This window comes from Chelonoidis abingdonii, chromosome 5 (assembly GCF_003597395.2).
Source record: "Chelonoidis abingdonii isolate Lonesome George chromosome 5, CheloAbing_2.0, whole genome shotgun sequence".
NCBI lineage: Eukaryota > Metazoa > Chordata > Testudines > Testudinidae > Chelonoidis > Chelonoidis abingdonii.
In genome coordinates, this window is record NC_133773.1 from 37,932,171 (window position 1) to 37,952,074 (window position 19,904).

Here is a 19,904-nt window from a genome sequence, read left to right on the forward strand (position 1 = left end):
GCCCGGAGGCCAATAACATCGATTTCCGTCCACACTAACCGTAATCCGATATGTTAATATCGAATTTAGCGCTACTCCTCTCGTCGGGGTGGAGTACAGAAATTGATTTAAAGAGCCCTTTAAATCGATATAAAGAGCGTTGTAGTGTGGATGGGTACAGCGTTAAATCGATTTAACGCTCTTTAAATCGATTTAAATGCATAGTGTAGACCAGGCCTGAAATAATAGAAGCATTACAAGTCAAGGCAAAGCTGCATGGAGGAAATATGCACAGGTCTTAACTATACTTGGCAGGAGCCAGTGCTTTCAGCCAGTATCACTTTCATGAGCACCAAATTCACTCAAATGTTAAATACGTTGCACTGGAGCTGACAACTCCTTTAGTGACTTCCAATCAAATATAACATGAAATAGCAGAGTTACAAGTCTCATATGAAGAGGAAGACAATGCTACTGAACCTCAAACATAGGAGAATGGACAGGCAGCACTATAATGAAAAAAAACAAAAAACAGTTGAAGAGTGGGTGGGACTACAGTAAAAAACAACAAAAAAAACAAAAAAACACCTTCTCACAAAAAGGCAACATCTGCTCAGGCTGGTATTACATAAATAAAGGCTCTGGTGCACAAAATATTTCCAGTAATGCTCAGATTACAGTGAGAGGAACAGATATTATATATATTCACACACACACACAAACTAAAACATTTACAAGAATATACAGATAGATTGGATTTATGTAGCTCTCCAATATGAAGCAGATGTTCCATTCAATTTCAAGGCACAATTAATTTAAAATGAACAGTTAAACGAAAGGGCTATCACCTTCAACATGGGGTATGTATTGTATGTTTCCCTCATCCAATAAAGTTAGGAAGTGGTTATGCTTTTCTATAATACTTTACAATCCTTAAATTTTCCTTACAAAGAATCCCACAAATGCTAGGTAACTGCATATGAAGAATGTAGAACCCTGATGAAATAAAACCCAGAGGTACCAGTAAGATTCACTCAGATACCCTTGTATCTGAGGGTTCTTAAATAAAGGTAGGTAAATGATTACATTATTTTGCTTATGTTTGCCTGTGCAAATAAAATATTTGGTTTACATTTTTTTAATCTGTCAGAATCACCAGGCTGTCAAAGCAGGTGTTTTTAGGTTACAGGAACAGGTTATATTTTCACCGTGCCCTTCAAGTCACAGTGTGTCAGAAAAGCAGCTGATGTGGAAAGAATTGGACTATTAAGGGTGAAATAAGAGTAGTAAGAATGGCTACTACATGCCAATCACGATTGGGAAAGAGCAATGTACCAATACCTCTTATCTGCATACCTAATATCTCTTACTGCCTCAGAGTATTGCCTTCATTTTTCATTTTCAATAAACTAGTTCATTTTAAAACCTAATCAGATGGACAACGAACAAGAATTCACTCTAGCCCTAGCAATCTATGTAACATAAGCATCTGCCTAATTTTAAATTAATAGGACAACTCACATGTTAAAGATAGGCAATGCATTTAAGTACCTTACTGAACTGGGGCCTCAAATCACAGCAGACATAAAATGCTGTACATTCTTTTGTATACTAAATAACTGAATAAAATAAACATACAATAAAATTGAAAATGTTTAATATTGTTGTTGTGCCCTTATTTTCATATTTTAAGATAATAATTAATGTATTAAGTACATCATATTCATATGAACATACATGTAAACACATACAAGTAATACTTTAGATACACAGAACATATTAAAGGGGTTTGCAGCCTTCATATAAAAAACAACAAAAACAAGGAAGAGGTTAAAAAAAGTAACAGTGAAAACACCAAGAGGCTATGGAAGAGCAAGTAACATTGTTGCTTTGATTCCTGGTTTTCAGAGTACTATTAAAAGATTACTAACTAACGGCCCCATTCTGAGAATAGTTAATATTGAATATCTTTCTTCATTCCTGCTTGCAGCCCTACTGAAGTCATTGGGATTATGCATGTGACTCTGCGTGTGTGTGCGCACGCACGCACACACACGCAGTAGTAACTGTGAACAGGATTGGTCACTTAATTTTTTTCTCTCTCTTAAAAGTGTTTTGTTGCATTTGAAGATTAGCTTTTGCTTTGAAATTTTATTTGAATTTAAGCAAAATACATTCAGTGAACAAATTCTCTATGAAAACAGAAGACAGGAAAAATATATTTATTTTCCAAAATCAACATGGAGATTTAGAAACTGTACAATATTGGGAATTCAAGATGAAGACCTTAGTGCCTAGCTCTCTTCCCTCTTATGTTGAGGGAATCTGAAATAACTCCAGTTACTTTGGCATAGAACCAGCTAAGTGAGAGGTCCATAGTCTACAGGGAGAGGAGGGAAAGAAAGAACAGATCACTTTTGAATAACCCCCTTGGGCTGACTCTTTAGTGGAAGGAACCTACTAATGAGAAGATGGGTCAGAGGCCCAATTCAAGCCCTAGGAGGTAATGGAATAGAATGAGAAAACAGAGAGATCCCAGACAATGTTCCTTCTCTCTCCAAAAAGTTCTTCAAATTTTGGGGCACATTTAATGATTTCATAAAATGGAATGGAAAAATGAGCACTTCCCCCAGTCTCTATCTACCATATTTTACTTGCACCACTGAATGAGTTCCAAAATATAATTCTATGATATTTTCCCCCATGACCTTACACATTTGAGGTTTAATCCTATATTCACTACAGCCAGGGCAAAGCTCCTGCTAACTTCAATGCTGCAGACCCTTTAGAAGCAATGTTTTCAAAATACCATTTCTAAACCACAGTGAAAGTTGTACATGCCCTGGGGCACCTATATGTTTATCACATTTCCCTGGCCTACAGGAAAAAAGTTAATTCCAATTTTATAAAAATTTTCCCTGCAGGGTAAGTTTTTTCAGCAGATGTGCTGATATGTTTTCCATTTCCAGGATATATCTCCTAATAAAAACTAAAATGTCAATGTAACAGCAACAAGCTGTGGCCATACATAGAACAAAAAATATGACTTCATATTTTTTTTGTGTCCATCACCGTATAGACTTTAAAAAAAAAAAAAAGAAAAGAAAAAGATTCTTTCCTGAACACATCAGCACTCGCAATGAACAGGAGAAAAATTCTTTTCAAAAGGAAAGGAAAATTGGCTTCATAGAAATTATATGAAAATTTGTTATGGAAAATTTATTTACTAGTTGCCATAAACACCCTAGTCAAATCTAGTTTTATATGTTAAAGAAATTACTACCACCCAAAATTAGTGACAGTGAATTCAGGATTTATGAGGCAATCTCAATGATGTCTGAAAAGTTCTTAAAATAATTAGTTATTTGGTAAAAACAAACTAACAAAAGAGCAGTTAAACACCACAAAAACCTCCAAAACCCAAACAGGGCACTTTTCAGTGAAGCACATGTAAGTGTCTCTTGAAGTTGACCCTGTATACTAAAATCTCTTCAACAACATGGTAAGTACTTGGTGATGGGGCTATACAAACACACATTCCGCACTCACAAGCTTTCTGAACTCACTGATATTTTAAACATTTGGAGAAGGGGGAAAAAATAGCATCAATTTACTTGAAGAACTGAATATTTGCAAATACATATGAAAAAAACATTTACACTGAATTTGTAAATCACAGCGGACACAGGACTCCTATATTAACTAGTACAATATGAGGCTGTAATTAAACTAAGTCTCAGACAGAAAATAGTGAGTGACTAGGAAAAGGCCAAGCAGGTGTAACCAATTATCATTTCCTGTCATCCTAAAGGAAATACTGAAAGGGCAAAACATTTAATACCTGAAAGAAAACATGTTACCAATCAACATATAATTAACGTGAGAAACAGACCTTCACAAGAAGTTACTGACGCAAATGGCTTAGAGCCCAATTCCGAGGTCATTGCACATACAAAACTGACATTTGCTTCACTGGGGGTTACAAGATCAGTCCCTGAGGGGTTTTGTTTGTTTGGTTATAGACAACAATATGAACAAGAGCACCATCCAATTATGCTAAAATTACAAAGATAGAAGTCAAAATTTTATTAATTCTTGTGCTTCAGGGTTACACTGATCACCGGCTGGGGTCAGAACGAAATTTTCCCTATGGTATATAGTACTGCACTGTTGGGTGCATTATTGCAATTTTCTGGATTCCTGCAAAGCATACAGTATTGATAGAGACAAGATACGTGACTAAATGGACCACGAGTCTGTAGAGGCATGGTAATTTTTCTCTGTCATAAAAAACTTGCTGAAAAATACCACCTTATATGGTTGCATTTCCATTTATCTCCCTACAGCATTTTAAACAACTTTATGGTTTGTGAAATATTCCACATGGATAGATTTATAGATGGAAATACTCAAGCCACACAGGAAAATTCATCACAGTCCCCCGACAAAATGTTGTTCCAAAAGAGTGAGAGTGCCTCTTCAGCTTCCATGCCCATCACATGTAGTTGTAAGAACCTGCAATTGGTGTGGTTACTTCCTTGCACATGGGGACCCTTCAGTGGGTAAACTGCAGCAAATATCAGTGAAGCACTTCTCTCTTTCATAAAATAGAAAGATACTGAGAGGAGTGGAGAGGGGGCCAACTGAGAAGACAATAAGTAACCAGCAGAAATCTTCAAGGATGTGATCCAAAGCCCTGTGAAACTAATTGCAAGTCTCTCACTGATGTCAGTAGACTTTGGATCTGGTGACGGGTATGGAAAGAATGGAACTGATAACTCTTACAGGTTCCTGTATCTGCCCTACAAATATGTATGCTTGCCACAGATAGTTGCTCATCTTTCTGCTGCAAAGACCAAAGGGTGGGGTATTTTTTGGCAATATGGACAAAGGCACACTAGGAACTGGACAGTATCACTGAGTGATCATCAGAAGGCAAGTACATTTGGTCACTACAGATCTGGTGCACGTTCAGATGAGTGAAATGACTGCATACAATGAACAATCCGCTGAGAACATCGATTTCTGTTCCTTTTCAATCCAATTAGAGAGAGTATGTCAAAAGTACAACGGTTGCCAAAATCTTTCGTATTTTCTTATTGTTCGTGAAATACACACATTGTAATTGGAGATTAAGACCTCAATCCTGCAATGGGATCTGCGTAGGCAGAGGATCTATTCACGCAGAGCTCATGGTAGGGTTAAAGCCACAATTCTTTCAAAAAAAAAAAAAAAGGTTCGAAGATAAAAATAAACGCTATTAAGTTTTGTCTTTTTTTTAAATAAAAAAAGTTTGATGCATAATAGGGCAAGACTGAATAAAACAATATTTTAGAATAGCAAACTTTATTCATCTTAACTATATACCCGCAAAGAGGACAGCCTCTGCAAATAAAACCAAGATCTAATAAAAAGTAATAGAATATATATAAGATGAAGCCTACTACAATGCAAAAGCAGGACAGATATACTGTTTTTTGGGACTACTTTTTCATACACTTGCCAACTCTTCCACTTTCTTTCAGGGGCCTACTTTCCTGCAGTATATTCATGCTCCTAGTTTATTTAGAACGTGTTCTTCTGATACAAATGACCAACTGTTAATTTAATTCAGATTCATATTGTTAGAAAATAATCTCTTCATTCTTTATTAAAGTTTAATAACTTAAAAAAAATTACAATTCACATATGTAGCGTGACATTATTTTTAAAGGAAAAGTGGAACTTTTGTATGTTCTTACTGAAACATTAATTAACTAACACAAAAATTGTTCACAAAAGGTGCTTCTAAAATGAAAGGTTATACTTCTATTATTGTTTAAGAACAACAAATCAACAGAGAACCATGAAACTGATGAAATTTCTACCTGTTATCAATATTATAGCAAACCATGCATTTAAAATCAAATTCTTTATTTTAAAAAAAAACCTGACTTTAAACAATAGTACTTTTTCTATTGCTATTTAGATTAGTTTGGTATGTGACCACATTCCAAATATATGTAATTTGTCATAAATTTAAAACACAAACTTAAATTTTGAAAATAAGAGCAGTTGAAATGCAACATGTTATGCAAAAGACCCCCAAACAAATGAAAAAGAACATGCAGCACTTTAAACACAAGAGAGTGTTTTGAAACTCCTTTGTAAACATTTAATTATGCAGGGAAACTATGAATAAAGTGTAAATCCACAGATAGCTTTGTATGACCAGATCAATATTTCACATTGGGATGACTATGAATCTAAGTGTTCAAATATACTCGAAGAAAACATACACGGGAAAGAGCTGTTTGATGAGGCAGCACTAATTGAAACCCATAACTAAGAATATTAATACTGTTTTAAATAAACAGTAAAATATAATTAAAGTCTTGATTTTTCCATATCATTTGTTAAAATACCTCTTCTTCACTGTTTCAAGTAAAAGTCTTATGGAACACTATGTGAGCTTAGTGAACTACACCAGAGAGAGCCAGTCACCATACATGAAATTCACCTCAGCATAGAGTATGTCCAGTAACTCCTCACTTAACATTGTAGTTATGTTCCTGAAAAATGTGACTTTATGCGAAATGATGTTAAGCAAATCCAATTTCCCCATAAGAATTAAAGTAAATTGGGGAAATTAGGTACACAGCAATGAATGATTGTGAAGCTTGGTTGAGGTGGTGGAGTAAGAGTGTGGAATATTTCCCAGAGAATGCGTTGCTGCTAAATGATGAACCAGCATTCAGCTAAGCCCTCAAGGGTTACTAGGCTGTTGTTAATGTAGCCTCACACTCTGCAAGGCAGCATGGACTGAGGCAGGAGGGAGGAAACACAATAGATGCAGGACAGTAGCTGCAAACACTTCCCTGCAAAAACTGAACATGATGATGAGCCCATGCTATCCAGCTGGAGCGCACCACTCCCTCTTCCTGACAGCATATGCATGGCTGCACAGGCGCTTTCCAAAGTGCTGGCGGGTGCGTACATGAGTGTGAGAGAGAGAGAGAGAGAGAGAGACACACGTGCATTGCCCCTTTAAGTATGCTGACACCACTTCAAGTACGTTGCCCTTTTAAGCAGATCAGTCAGTTCAGACAGGAAGCAACACCTTTCAGCCAGCTCCCTCCTTTCTGTCCCTCTCCTCTGCTTTGTGGAGAGGGGGTACAGAATGAGGAGTGGGGGGGGAGAGGAGGGGGACATCCTCATATCAGCACTCCTCTCCCCCCCTCCCCCAGCAAGCAAGAAACTCCCAGGAGCAGCTCCAAGGCAGAGGGCAGGGAAGGAGCAGCACAGGAGTGTCAGGAGGGACATTTGAACTACTGCTGGGCAGCTGCCCAGCCACATAATTTACAGGGAATTTAGGGAAGCTGATAGAGGAGGCGACTGCTGGATCTCCCTGGTTCTAATCCCCTTCCAGCAGTGGACAAAGCAGGCAGCTGCCAAACGACGTTATAAGGAAGCACTGCACAACTTTAAACAAGATTGTTCCCTAATAGATCAGCAACACAACAACATTAACCGGGACATTAAGTGAGAAGTTACTGTACCCTGTGCACTGGGATGAAGTTCACTTTATGAACTGCCCATTAGAATTAAACAATAGCATACTCTGTACGATTTCATACACCAGTGAATTATCGTATGAACCCATGAAAATCAATGGCTCTATCTCACAATGAAAAACATGTCAAGATGTGAAAAGAATTCAGTAATGGTATGATTTCAAATAGCATCTAAACTACAATCTAAATTAAATGATCACAGTTTGATGCTATGTAATGTATAGCTTCTATATCATGAGAAATATCTGAATACTGAGAAATTGGAAGCATGCTTTTAAATAGACAACAAATGGTTAGAGCCACAAGTACATATTTTTCTAACCTGATGCACGCTTGATGATTACTGTTTAATATTTGGAGCTATTTAGCTGACAAAATACCTCAGTACACTGAGTCTGTATAGTTATAATATGTATACTGTGTGTGTAGATATATACACACACAATACAAAACAATTTCTTATGTATGTTAATACTCTCACTATATGAACCATATCACTGCAATAGAAATGAAAGTAAAAACTTTCTACTAGCAATTTTTGAAGAGTTCTGTAAAAACTAGTTCTGCGAAAGTTGCCTAATCGATGACCAAACTATTTTTGCAAATTTGTACAGGCAGAGCTGGACAGTTAGCATTCTCTACCCCTACAATACTCACTTAAATCCACTGACAATGTATCATGTAGTCACACATGTGTATGTAAGGAAAATGACATGCCTGCAATCTATTATTCAGATGTAAAGTTTAAATCCGCAAAAAGTAAAGGAACTCAGAGTTGAATTCTTGTGTACCATGAACGCAGAAATCCAAAATCTGTGCATGATGTTACACTGCATAATGTGCTCTCAATTTCCTTGGTGAAATTCCACTTAAATTAAAAGAATACACCAAAGATGAATTTGGTCCTGTATGTGCTGCAATGTCTAGACAAAATGGTGTAAGAACAAGTACATGCTTCTATTTTACATGTCCTGCGCTACTTCTAGGAGTTTATGGCAGACTCTTTAAAATTTACTTTAATAAATGTTATAGTTTCTTCACTATAACACATATTTAAACTCATAATATATGTGTTACATTCAAACCATAATTAATTAACAATCCAGTGTTGATTCCATTACAGTCTCTCCTGTCAAGAGGGACTTACATTTTTAAACATTTATCTGTTTTAAAATGTCAATATTTGGACTATTTTTCTTTTAAATATACACACTAACAGACCAACATTATCACCTGAAAGAGAAAAAATAATTTAAAATCAAAATGTATTTTTAAGTAAAAAAAAAAAAAGTTCTCAGATCACAAACTTCCATTTACTTTCCTCACCCCTCCATTAAAAAAATAAGCGAAATCCTAAAAATGAACAGACTCATTAGAAATACGGTTTTACAAAACTAAAAGGAGGAAAAATTAACTCTCTCACGTTAAGAGCCTGAAGTCTAAGAGTTAGTGAAAAATAAACTTTTACAGCCCTGCTACTGAGCTGAAAATAAGATTATATAACTCAAAATGCTGAATGATCCCCAGCTGTTAGAGAAGCATTAAAAGTTACAGCTATGCCACTATATATTAGAAGAATTCTTTTATATATTTATTAAATGAATTGATGAAATCAGAGTGCTGCTTATATACAACGCTCCCCTTGTATAAAACATAAACCAAGCCACAAAGGCAGGTTTACACACTGACGTTTGACGTTTACACACTCATTTTTGTGCTCACCACAGTACCATAAATTCATATGAAAGTAAAGATAATGTCAACAGAGAATAATCCTTAATCCCCAACACCCTCGTACAAGTATGTTAGTGTGGATTTACCAAACAATAAATATAAGGCCTATTTTCAGCAGTCCTAACACACAGTAAATATATAGTTTCTTTAATGTAGTGTAAGCACACAAGCAGTAAAATACAGCTGTAAAATACACACACAAATATATACCACATAAAAAAAATACAAATAAAAGAAGAAAGTGTGTGCATGATAGAAATAACAGTACAAATGCTTCACTTAAACATCACTACTTGGCATACAAATAGTTACTTTATAAAATGTCTACCCTATCACACTATATTTTCCTTTGAAAAATTGTATGTGCAGCAGATCAAATTTTTTTCTAAAGACGTTCACTGTTAAATATGACTTGATTAATTATGTTCATAGTTAAATATAATGGAAGAATATGATTCAATTAAGATTTGACCTATTTTTTCTTAATAAAAATTAGAGCGAGAGAGCATTTTTTCAAAAAATAATAAAAGAAAATTCTCTCTCAAAGCCGAAAAGCAGATTTGCATCTTCAACAAAAAAAAATGCTCTAGAATTTGTACATCTTTCCTTTTAGCATGGTAGAGCAGTAATCTCATATCTAAGCATTGTCAGTCAGTAAAGGATTACTTAACAACATGGAAAATCTAACCAGTATTTTAGGGAAACAGAACATATACAGAGAAAAAATTAAATATCTGCTCAGAGTGTAAATGCTTCGATATAATACTATTTTAAACACAAAAAAAGGGGGGGGGGGGAGCAACAGAGAGAGAGAGACGCTGAAAATACTGGGTTGAAAAATACCCACCTCGAGCAGACAGCTTTTTGGTGTTGATAATTTTGGCAGCATACTCTTGTCCTGTAGGAATTTTCACACATCTTCTCACCACTGAGAACGCCCCCCTGAAAACCAATAACCAGACAAACATCAATACAAGGGCTGTAAAACTGGATAGTGGTTCTAATAATTTGAGTGTTTTAACTGATTTGATTGAAACGCATAATGTCAATACAGGAGACAGGAAATGAGCACAAAATGGCAATCATTACTCATTCTATAGACTATAATAGTAAATTGGATTTAAAATACAAGTGAACACAAGTCATATCATTCAACAGTTTAAATACATGTACACAGTAAATTATAAGCGATGGTATTTACACACCGGAAACATACACATTTTTACACTTCCCTGACTCAAAAGCTTCAAACGCTCTGGGACTATCTTACAGGCAGCAAAAAAGTATGAAAAACGAAACAAAATCTGTGTAAAAAATTCACTTCCAGCTCTGTCAACATGGCGATTGTATTTAATTAAATTTAAACACTGAGCCCATTGTGTGACTAGGAAGTAGATCTTAATGAATACAGCGCTACACGCTGACATTCCTACTCTTTGCAGAAAAGGAGCATTTGAATTAGATTGCTGTTTACGACATATTCCCCATGTTTTTAATACCAAATGTTATCCCCACAAGCCTTTTCAAGTCATTTACATAACGAAATGACACAGCAATGAACTCACAAATTAAAAAAAAAATCAAAGAGAAGCTGGAGAGTGGGCAATAGTTAATTTCAGGTCTGAACAATACACAGCCATCAAGCTTCTTTGAAAACAATGGATCTGTGAACGTTTGGGTGTATTTTCGAGTGTCAAATAAACCGCACTGCTTTTCTGATCGTGGTCATGAAAAATACAAAAGCACACTCTGCTCTGGGCAGATCTTTCTCGTCTACATCGGGTTTCTCCTACACCCTGGCTAGAATAGTGGCTATAAATCCTGAAGAGAATGATAGATACAGTGTGACATTAAGATCGAGAACAACAACCTTTCATAAATAACAAGAGGAGGGAAGGGGAGGGGGCAAGCTACATTCACGCAGGGTCGTCCTTCCTCTCTCTTAAAAGTGCTGGATGCAAAATATATTGGATGCCCAGCTGAACTTTCTGCATCAACAAATGTGGCACCTAATTGTATCAAGTATAAAACAGACAAGCATGCAAAGCAGAGAAGCAGCTGTGTCTCAAAAACATGAATGCATTATCTAGATACGTGCACAGAGCTGAATCCTCCCTCCCCCATGACAGCTCCAACTGCGGAGATCAGCAATGCACTAAGTCTCCTTTGCAAAGGATCTGAGGCAACAACCAGACGGACCCCCCCCGCCTCATTTTACACCCAAACAAAAGCCACCTCTTTGCCCAGCCTTGATGTGTGAAACCCCCTCCCTTCCCTCCGCGACCCCATCCCCCGCCCTTTCCCCGCACAGAGTGCAGCGGCCCGCAGGTCTCTTACTTCCCAAGCTCCTCGAAGAGCTGGTACTCGTCGGTGAATCTGGTGCAGGTAGTGGTTGAAGCCATCATGAGTCCAGGCTGCTCCTGCCGGTGCCACGGAGAAGAGGGGCTGGGAGGAGCGGGGACGGAAAGGAGGCGAGACGGGAGCTAAGACGCGCTTCTTCTCCTCCGGGCGAGTCGCTGTCACCCTCGCCGGCTTCTTTACTTTCTTACCAGACGGTTGGATGGGACTGGTCGGGAGGGGTGGGGAGCTCCACGCCTCTCCGCCAGCTACCTTGCAGCGCGTCCTTCGCGCAGAGCTTCTCCCCCTCTCCGCCCCGCGGCTTGTGCTTTGTTCAAACGTGAACCTGGCTGGTCAGGGGAAACTGACAGCAAAAGGGAAAGCAAAAGCAGCCGGGAGAGCGGGAAGGCGAGCGGCAGCCAAGCCAGCCGTGACTCAAACCGAGACAGCTGGGTGGGCGGCAGGCGGGAGGAGAGACCTGGAACCCAGCCGCAGCAGCCCCAGTCCACTCCGCCTCTGCTCCGCGGCGGGACTGTGGGGGGCTCTGCGGCTCCCCCGGCCGCCGCTACTGACAGCAGCAGCGCAGAGCTGAGGAGGCAGGGGGCAGGCCGAGCTGAAGAAGTAGCTGGGGGGGTCTTTCTCCTCCTGCGGCAGCCGCCGCTCCCTTCTCCCTCCCTCTCCCTGTAGTACGGCTCCCTCTAGCGGCGGCCTCACACACACGGGGAAAGCGGGCGCTCGCGTGGCTGTCCATGGAAGACCAGTCTCTGCGGCCGCCTCCTTGCGCAAATGAGCGGCCGGTCGCTGCACCCCCTCCCTTCCCGCTTTTCTGGGGAGGGCAGAGCTCGCACCGTAGGAGCCGGGCACGTTTTGTGCACAAGCAGCGGGGAGATGGTTGCATTTCTCATTGGACTAGTAACACCCACCGCCCCATCCCCCCCAGCGGGAGAGGCTGGACGTGAGCCGAACCTAAACGAGCGAGAAGGGGAGGGGGCAGCTGTGCTTTGTGTGCCAGGACTGGAGTAAAACCTCCTGCAAGCTCCCCGTCCTTGTGCTGCACGGTTACATGCTACACCGGCTGCTCAGCCCCAGCCAGCAAAGAGGCACGTGGGTCTATTCAACAGCTGAGGGACGCTGTGCATGACCCCCGCCTACGGGTGACAGCTGCGCACTGCCAGGGCACGGTTCCCCTGTTGCCCACCGCCGGCGCGAGCGGCTGCACCACCCCTTCCCGAGCAGCGAATTCTGCCCCTCCTCCTGCCTATCACTGTATCCGCCCTTCGCTGCGTTCCATTCTGTAGTGTCATAATTGACACACTCTCTACGTGTGCTCCAGACACCCTCGTTAGGGCTATGGGCAGCCAAGCGGGGCGGGCAGCTTCTCGCGAGACTTCTCTTCTGGTTGGGGCGGGGCAGGAGCAAGTGAGCGAGCAGCTGTTCCCTAGTGCCGGGGCGTGGGGGGACGGTGGAACTGGGGGTTTAGCGTTGCGCAGAGGGAAAGCTGGTTGGTGTGTACAGGCTTCGCTTTATGCATCCGCATGGGCAGAGTGTCTACGTGCAGGGAGGCCAGGTACCAATGCAGGGAGAGTTCTGTGCACATAGACACAAAGTACCTTTCCGCACTGCTGTAGCCTACAAAATCACCTGGACACTTTGAAGTTTTCCAGCTTCAGCAACTCCCCACCACTGGGAATCTGGTTTATAATCTGGTGTATTGTAGACAGTGCTGGTAGCATCCATGTCTATGGTTACATTTACACAACACCCTGTTTTCAGTTTCTTATAACTTTGCCAGCCTTTAATCTTTTAATCTGAAATTTTACATGGTAGGTTTCTCCCTCAGGCTAATTAATGTAGGCATTTAATTTGTATTCTATTTCTTTGAAAAATTTCAGCAAAAAACAGTTCAGCCAATTTCCAAACAGGAGGCTAAGGGGAAATATGTTCTTTGCCCATGTTAAAAAATTCTGTTGACCTTTTCTTCAAACAGCTGTAGTGCCCTTGTGCTTCGGAAAAGGGACTTGACATTTGGTAGAAAGGTGGCCTTTGTGTCAAGGATATCCCTTTTGCTGTCCCCATGACAGTCTGCCCCAATTGCAGTTTGTGCACGGTCAGTAGAGACTTTAATTTTAATAGCAAAAATCTCTGAAGATTTTATCTTATTCAGCATGTTCCACCCCCTCCCAGCTGCTTGTGCTGACCAGACTATACAGGCATTTAGCTCTACAGAGTAACTGAGTACGCTCTCAACTTCTGTGTGTAGCAGGACTCTACATGTATACATTAAAGGAACATTATTCAAGTTACAAAGTTAAGCACTCAAAATTGGGGCATGTCACAATTGAGGTTGGTTTCGTTATGTGCTTATACAGGGCACAGAAGAATGAGGTACTGGTCTATGACTAACATCTTGATATACAATTAAAGTTCTTAGGCATTACTTCAGTACAAATAATAACACAATAGATATCTAGTTAATGATAGGTATTAATAGAGACATAGTTATTGGGGTAACGGTGAAATTTAATGGTGTATGCTATACAGGACGGAGGTTAAACTAAATGTTCTAGTGGTCCCTTCTGGCCTTAAACCCTGTTAATCTATGAATCTCCCTGCCCACTCAGGGTCATTAAAAATACCAGAATGTTAACCCGAGTATCCTGGCCAAACACCAAGCAGGGCAATTCTTTCTGTGTCTTACCGAGACTGGGGTTCCTTTAATCAGATGCAGATTTTCTTTATCTTGTCTCAAACTTTACAGTATTTCTGTTAATTAGTTCATTCACTGATATGTTCCCATCCCAGAGACAATTATGTCTCATTGCTGGGATCCCTGTAAACATGAGGCTTGTCTAGGGGTCAGCAACCTTTCAGAAGTGGTGTGCCGAGTTTTCATTTATTCACTTTAAGGTTTCGCATGCCAGTAATATATTTTAATGTTTTTAGAAGGTCTCTTTCTATCAGTCTATAATATATAACTAAACTATTGTTGTATGTAAAGTAAATAAGGTTTTTAAATGTTTAAGAAGCTTCATTTAAAATTAAATTAAAATGCAGAGCCGCTCAGACCGGTGGCACTGGCAGTGTGAGTGCCACTGAAAATCAGCTCGCGTGCCACCTTCGGCACTTGTGCTATAGGTTGCCTACCCCTGGGCTTGTCTATACAGAATAGTAGTGCACAACAGTAAGTTTTAGCCTACAAGCCTGATCTTGACTATTCACCACAGGCGAGAGTTAAGAATGTAATAACTTTTGTCCATAGTGAGGCAAAGAATACATAACTCTCTTAAAAGGTAAGTTTCCACTGGATGAAATGCAGGTGAAGCATGGCTGCACACCTCCCAGGCTCAATGTGTGCATAACAGAAAGAAAGAGGGTGTGGCCTTTGTAAACAAAGTCATGACCATGTACAAAACATTTATACCATATGTTCTACCCCAACATTGCGTATTCAGCAAAGAGCGTAAACAACTGGAGGATGCATAAATACAGGCAACAGCACTCACCACAGAGGGAGGAAAGAAATTACAGGCATATGGGGAGGACATGGTGCAAAAAAAAAAAAAAAAGGCAGCCAACTTGTTAGCATACCTTCCAATATCCTCTAGCTGTAAAATAGGATGCAAGTTGTGCATAAATGTACATACATTTCCATAAATATGGCACAAGAAATAAGCAGTTTTAAAACCCCAATGCATCTTGATAACTGCATGCACTTCAGGGATGTGTTTGGTAGACATTATGTATATATATTCAAAAAATAAACATATTTCCATGTTATGTTACCAATACTGTTCTTATCTCATTTTCATGGTGATATGTCCCAATAACAAGTATTTGGGGGAAGCACCTTTTAGTATACTCGTGGGGGAATTCTGCACCAAAAGTTAAAAATTCTGTGTATAATATTTTTAATTTCAGCAAAGTTCTGCATATTTCATTTGTCAAAATAACAATATAATCATGCCAGTTTCAATTATTTTGGTAATTTATTTCAAAATGCCTGTCAGCAAGTATGTCTGTAACAATAAGACAACAAAAAAAATCCAGGAAATGTTTTTTGACAAACAGGTTCCTTACTAGGCATATTAATACAGAACTTTGAGTAATAATTAATTTAAACTACAATATAGAAGTGTATTTCTTACACCCCTCAGAAGCAGTGCAAAGGCTGGGGCAAGTTAGGGTTAATGGAGGAGCTGAGGGAGAGGGAAGTAATTGCTGGGAAGGAGCTTGGGAGTGAACCTGGAGGAGTGTTGGGTGTGGGTGGGAGAATGATTAGGGCAGTGGTCCCCAATGTGGTGCCCGCGGGCGCCATGGCGAATGCCTCCTGTGTAGTGCCCAGCCGGGGAAAGAAGCTGCAGCCCTGCAGTTGCCGGGGACAGAGAACTCCAGGGCTGCGGGCACCGGTGCTCTTTGTCCCCGGCAGGCGTGGGGCTGCAGCTTCTCTCCGGCTTCAAGAAGAGAAGCCGCAGCCCCATGCTTGCCAGGCACAGAGGACCCACCTAGTGCCCATCAGGGGAGAGATGCCAGGGCCCCCCGCCTGCTGGGGACAGCAGCTTCTCTCAGGCTTCTCACTGCACTGCCCAGAACTGCCGCCGAACAACAAAGAAACCCACACACACTCCGCCTCTGCAGAATGGACCGAATGCTGCCCCGTAGCATGTGCTGACACAGGCACCTGCTTGCTCCACTGGTGCCTGGAGCCGGCCCTGTATGTGAGTATTCTTCCTGCACTGATACTGGTGTTTTCTTGTGCTTTGCAATTTATTATTTTTTTAACATTTTGCTTCAAAATGAGTGGTTCAAATAAGAGACAACGTACGTATTATTTCAACCCAGAGCGGGAAGAATATTAAATATGATTTTTTTGAACTATTTAATGTACAAATACAAAATAAGCCTTGAAAAAATTGTTGGCGCCCACCACACTCTTCTGAAAATATGTATGTGCTACTGGCCACAAAAAGGTTGGGGACCACTGGGTTAGGGAGTTGAAGAGACTTCCTCATGCAGAACCTGACTGACTTCTAGCTTCGCCTATTCAGCTAGGCATAACTGCCCCGTCTCTGTGTGTCCCCGCACCCCCACTCAGCCACTCCCACTTCCCTCATCCCCATGTGGCCCTGCACCTCCATTCCCATTCAGCCCTTGGCTCAATGTCACCCCACTAACTCCTGTGCCCCTGCCCCAGTCTATCCTCTGCACTAGCCCTTCTGAATCCCAGTCTGTGAGACCCCTCCAGCAGCCCCATGTGCCCCACTCTGTCCCTCCCCCCATATCCTGTGCCTCTTTACCTGGTCCTGTGGGCACTGTGCTGTCAGGAAGGCAGCATCTACCCCACTTCCTCTCTGTTGTTTACTGCTCCAGCCCATGGGTCATCTGTCCTCTCTTCTGGTGCCACGTCAGGCCTGGTGGGTGAAAGGTGTAATTGCAGCTTCCCTTGGCCTCCTCATCAGAATCAATTATTCCAGGTAGGAGGGGGGATCAGCAAGGGACATTAATTCTACACTTGCACAGTGACACAGAATTTTCCCAAGAGTAATTAGTAGTAGTACCCCATGCTTGTCATTTAATTAACACAAAATGTCAAAAGGAAATGAAGAAAGTCAAGTAATTTTCATCAGCTCTATATTGGTGTTCTTATGGTTATGACATCATGTAACTGCACACTGGAAGGATCCAAAAAAAATCATTCCTCTCACCCTTTTCCTCCCTCATGGAACAATCTGAATAAAATCCAAAATAGGTCCAAGGAGTTTTCATAGGAAATGTTAAACTGGAATTGGCAAAACCTGAAAAAATTGGGCATTTGAAAAAGGGAAATATTTACTTAACACTTCTTTATGGTGAGAAAAGCTTGGGAATCTGGATTCAGAACATTTACGTTATGAGAAAGTCAGAGACAACTCTGAAACATCTTAGAGGCTGGGATATTTCTTAAAACACACCATTCACTCTGGATGAAATTCATCCCTCTGCAGATGGTGGGGAGGAGCGTAATTCCTAGCTGACATTTAAGTCCCACATAAGCCCTCAAAGTCAGATTTGAGTCAAAACAGCAAAAAAAGGCAACCAAGCATCTGACCCACTAAATTCACTTTTGAAAAAAATGACTAATTGTTCAGGATGCTACTAAGGCTACAGAAACAGATCTTTAATTTGTGGGTCTTATATTGGACGAAGAAAGATATAAATAGAGAACAAAAAAGCTTTTAAAAAACCCCCTGCAACAGAAAAATTCGAGAGGATTGTATATAGATAAAATATATGAAAAACCCGATAGCTAGTTCCTATAAAGAGTCTGTAATTTAACAAAATCTTGCAATTCAATGGAAAGAATTTAACTGTAAATTGTGATAAGGAATTTACTGTGGAAAAGGAAGTGGCATTTATTTTAAAGGTTTTACTATTCAGTGACCTCTTTAGCTATATAGTTTTATTTTTAGATAGTCAGAGTGAGGTTCTTTTATTTGTGCTACTTGCAAACACAGGCTTTCAATTTGCCAGTGATGTGAAAGAGTTACTGAGTTTTTAAAAGGTCATTTGTGTAGCCTTCTCATTATGAACACTGCTAGGAAAAATATATATTGCTCATGCAGGACCAGCTCTAGCCTTTTTGTCACCCCAAGCACGGCGGCACACCATGGGGGGCACTCTGCCGCTCGCCGGTCCCGCAGCTCCGGTGGACCTCCCACAGGCATCCCTGCGGAGGGGCTGCTAGTCCCGTGGCTTTGGTGGACCTTCCGCAGGCATCCCTGCGGATGCTCCACCGGAGCCGTGGGACCAGCGGCCCCTCCGCAGGGACGCCTGCGGGAGATCCACCTGAGCCACCTGCCGCCCTCCTGGCAACCTGCAGAGCGCCCCCCACGGCATGCCGCCCCAAGCACGCGCTTGGCGCGCTGGGGCCTGGAGCCGGCCCTGTGCTCATGAACAAATTCAGGAGCCAATTTATAACAAAGGTCTAGACACAAAATGGCCTGGAAAATGGAGCAGTTTTATTTGGTGTTAGATATATATTTATTTTTATGACCAGATGGTCTTGAACTGCAATACATCTCCAAGGCCTCATGTTCTCTTGTGGCAAAATCCCCAAGCACCCTAGGGCAGCAGACAGGAAATTCTGAAGGAGCTTGAGGTGTATTATTGAATTAAATATGAAAATGAATAATTCAATCAATAAAATATTTCTTTTGTTATTCATTTGGGGTTTGATCCAAAGCCCACTGAATTCAAAGATTCCCAATTGACTTAATGTGCTTTAGTCCTTTTCCTGTCAGATTCAGGTTATTGTAATCTGCTCATAATTGTTCCTCAGGTGTTAGTACTGACAGCGCCTGACTATGTTACAGAAGTTGTCAAGTGGGTAGCTGGAGATAGTGGCAACTGGGGCATTTGATTAACTATCAAAGTGTAGGAAGTGGTTTGAGTTTGTGAGATAAAAACATTAGCTGAACATTTCTGGTAAAATGATCGTCAGTGAAATGGTTAGCAACATTTTCATTTAAAGTGTTATCATTAGGTTTCAGAGCAAACAGCTTGTTTGCCTGAATGAGGGCAGTTTGTTTCTCTCTTAGAATGATGAAGAAAGACATCAGTGATTGGTTTATATATGGTCCTGTTTGGAAAGTTCTTGTGGAAGCCCTAAGGTCTGGGGGGAGGGGCACGGGGGGAAGGCTGAATGTAAAGGTTAGAGGAGAGAGATGAGAGAGGAGACAAAAAGGAGGAAAGGAAAGACAGAGGATGGAGCGGAAAGAATAGAGAAAGCAAGCACATTGTGTAAAAGGTAGGGGGGAAGAGGAGAATAATTTGATTTTAGGTGGAAAAGGGAAAGAGGGGACAGACTGGTTGCTGCAGGGGAAGGAGAGATTAGACTAGAGGGTATCTGAGCAAGGAAATGTATTTGCTGTACATATAGAGAGAATGAATGAGTTTTTTACTAACAGATGAGAATTAGAGAGAGACATGATGAATGAAGAGGACAGGAGATAGAAGTAGAGAATTTGTTTAGAAAAGGGAAAGTTGTGAAGATACTGAAAAGTGGAGAGAGAGAGAAAGATTGCAGGTGAGAAGTAAGATTAAAAAGCTTGAAAATGATGGCGTATGGGAAGAAGTATAAATGAAGGAAGGAGGAAAAGAGGATTGAGTATAAGAAAAAAAGATGGAACAAACATGGGAAAAAGAAGGAGGGAACACGGAAAAAATCATGGATGAAATTACAGACAAAAATATACAACAAAAGGAATGAAAAAGTGAAATGGAGGGCAGGAAAAAAAAGGAAGAACGAAAGCCAAGGAGGCACAT

At 40.6% G+C, this 19,904-nt stretch overlaps 1 protein-coding gene across 22 annotated transcripts in view; it reads right to left on the reverse strand.

Annotated features, from left to right (window-relative positions):
- CAMK2D (calcium/calmodulin dependent protein kinase II delta) overlaps nucleotides 1-12,286 on the reverse strand; it is a 298,301-nt gene extending 286,015 nt beyond the window's left edge. For 4 of the 22 annotated variants that reach the window (XM_032781300.2, XM_032781298.2, XM_032781296.2 and 1 more), the window contains exons 1-2: nucleotides 11,604-12,260; nucleotides 10,114-10,208 (exon numbers count right to left, since the gene is read on the reverse strand). In XM_032781300.2, coding sequence (XP_032637191.1) covers nucleotides 10,114-10,208; nucleotides 11,604-11,671 — 163 coding nt within the window. In that variant the 5' untranslated portion in view covers nucleotides 11,672-12,260. Of the gene's footprint in view, nucleotides 1-10,113; nucleotides 10,209-11,603 lie in introns of all 22 variants that reach the window. The other 18 variants (XM_032781292.2, XM_032781290.2, XM_075066245.1 and 15 more) reach the window with 12 other exon arrangements.
- Nucleotides 12,287-19,904: the final 7,618 nt, after the last annotated feature.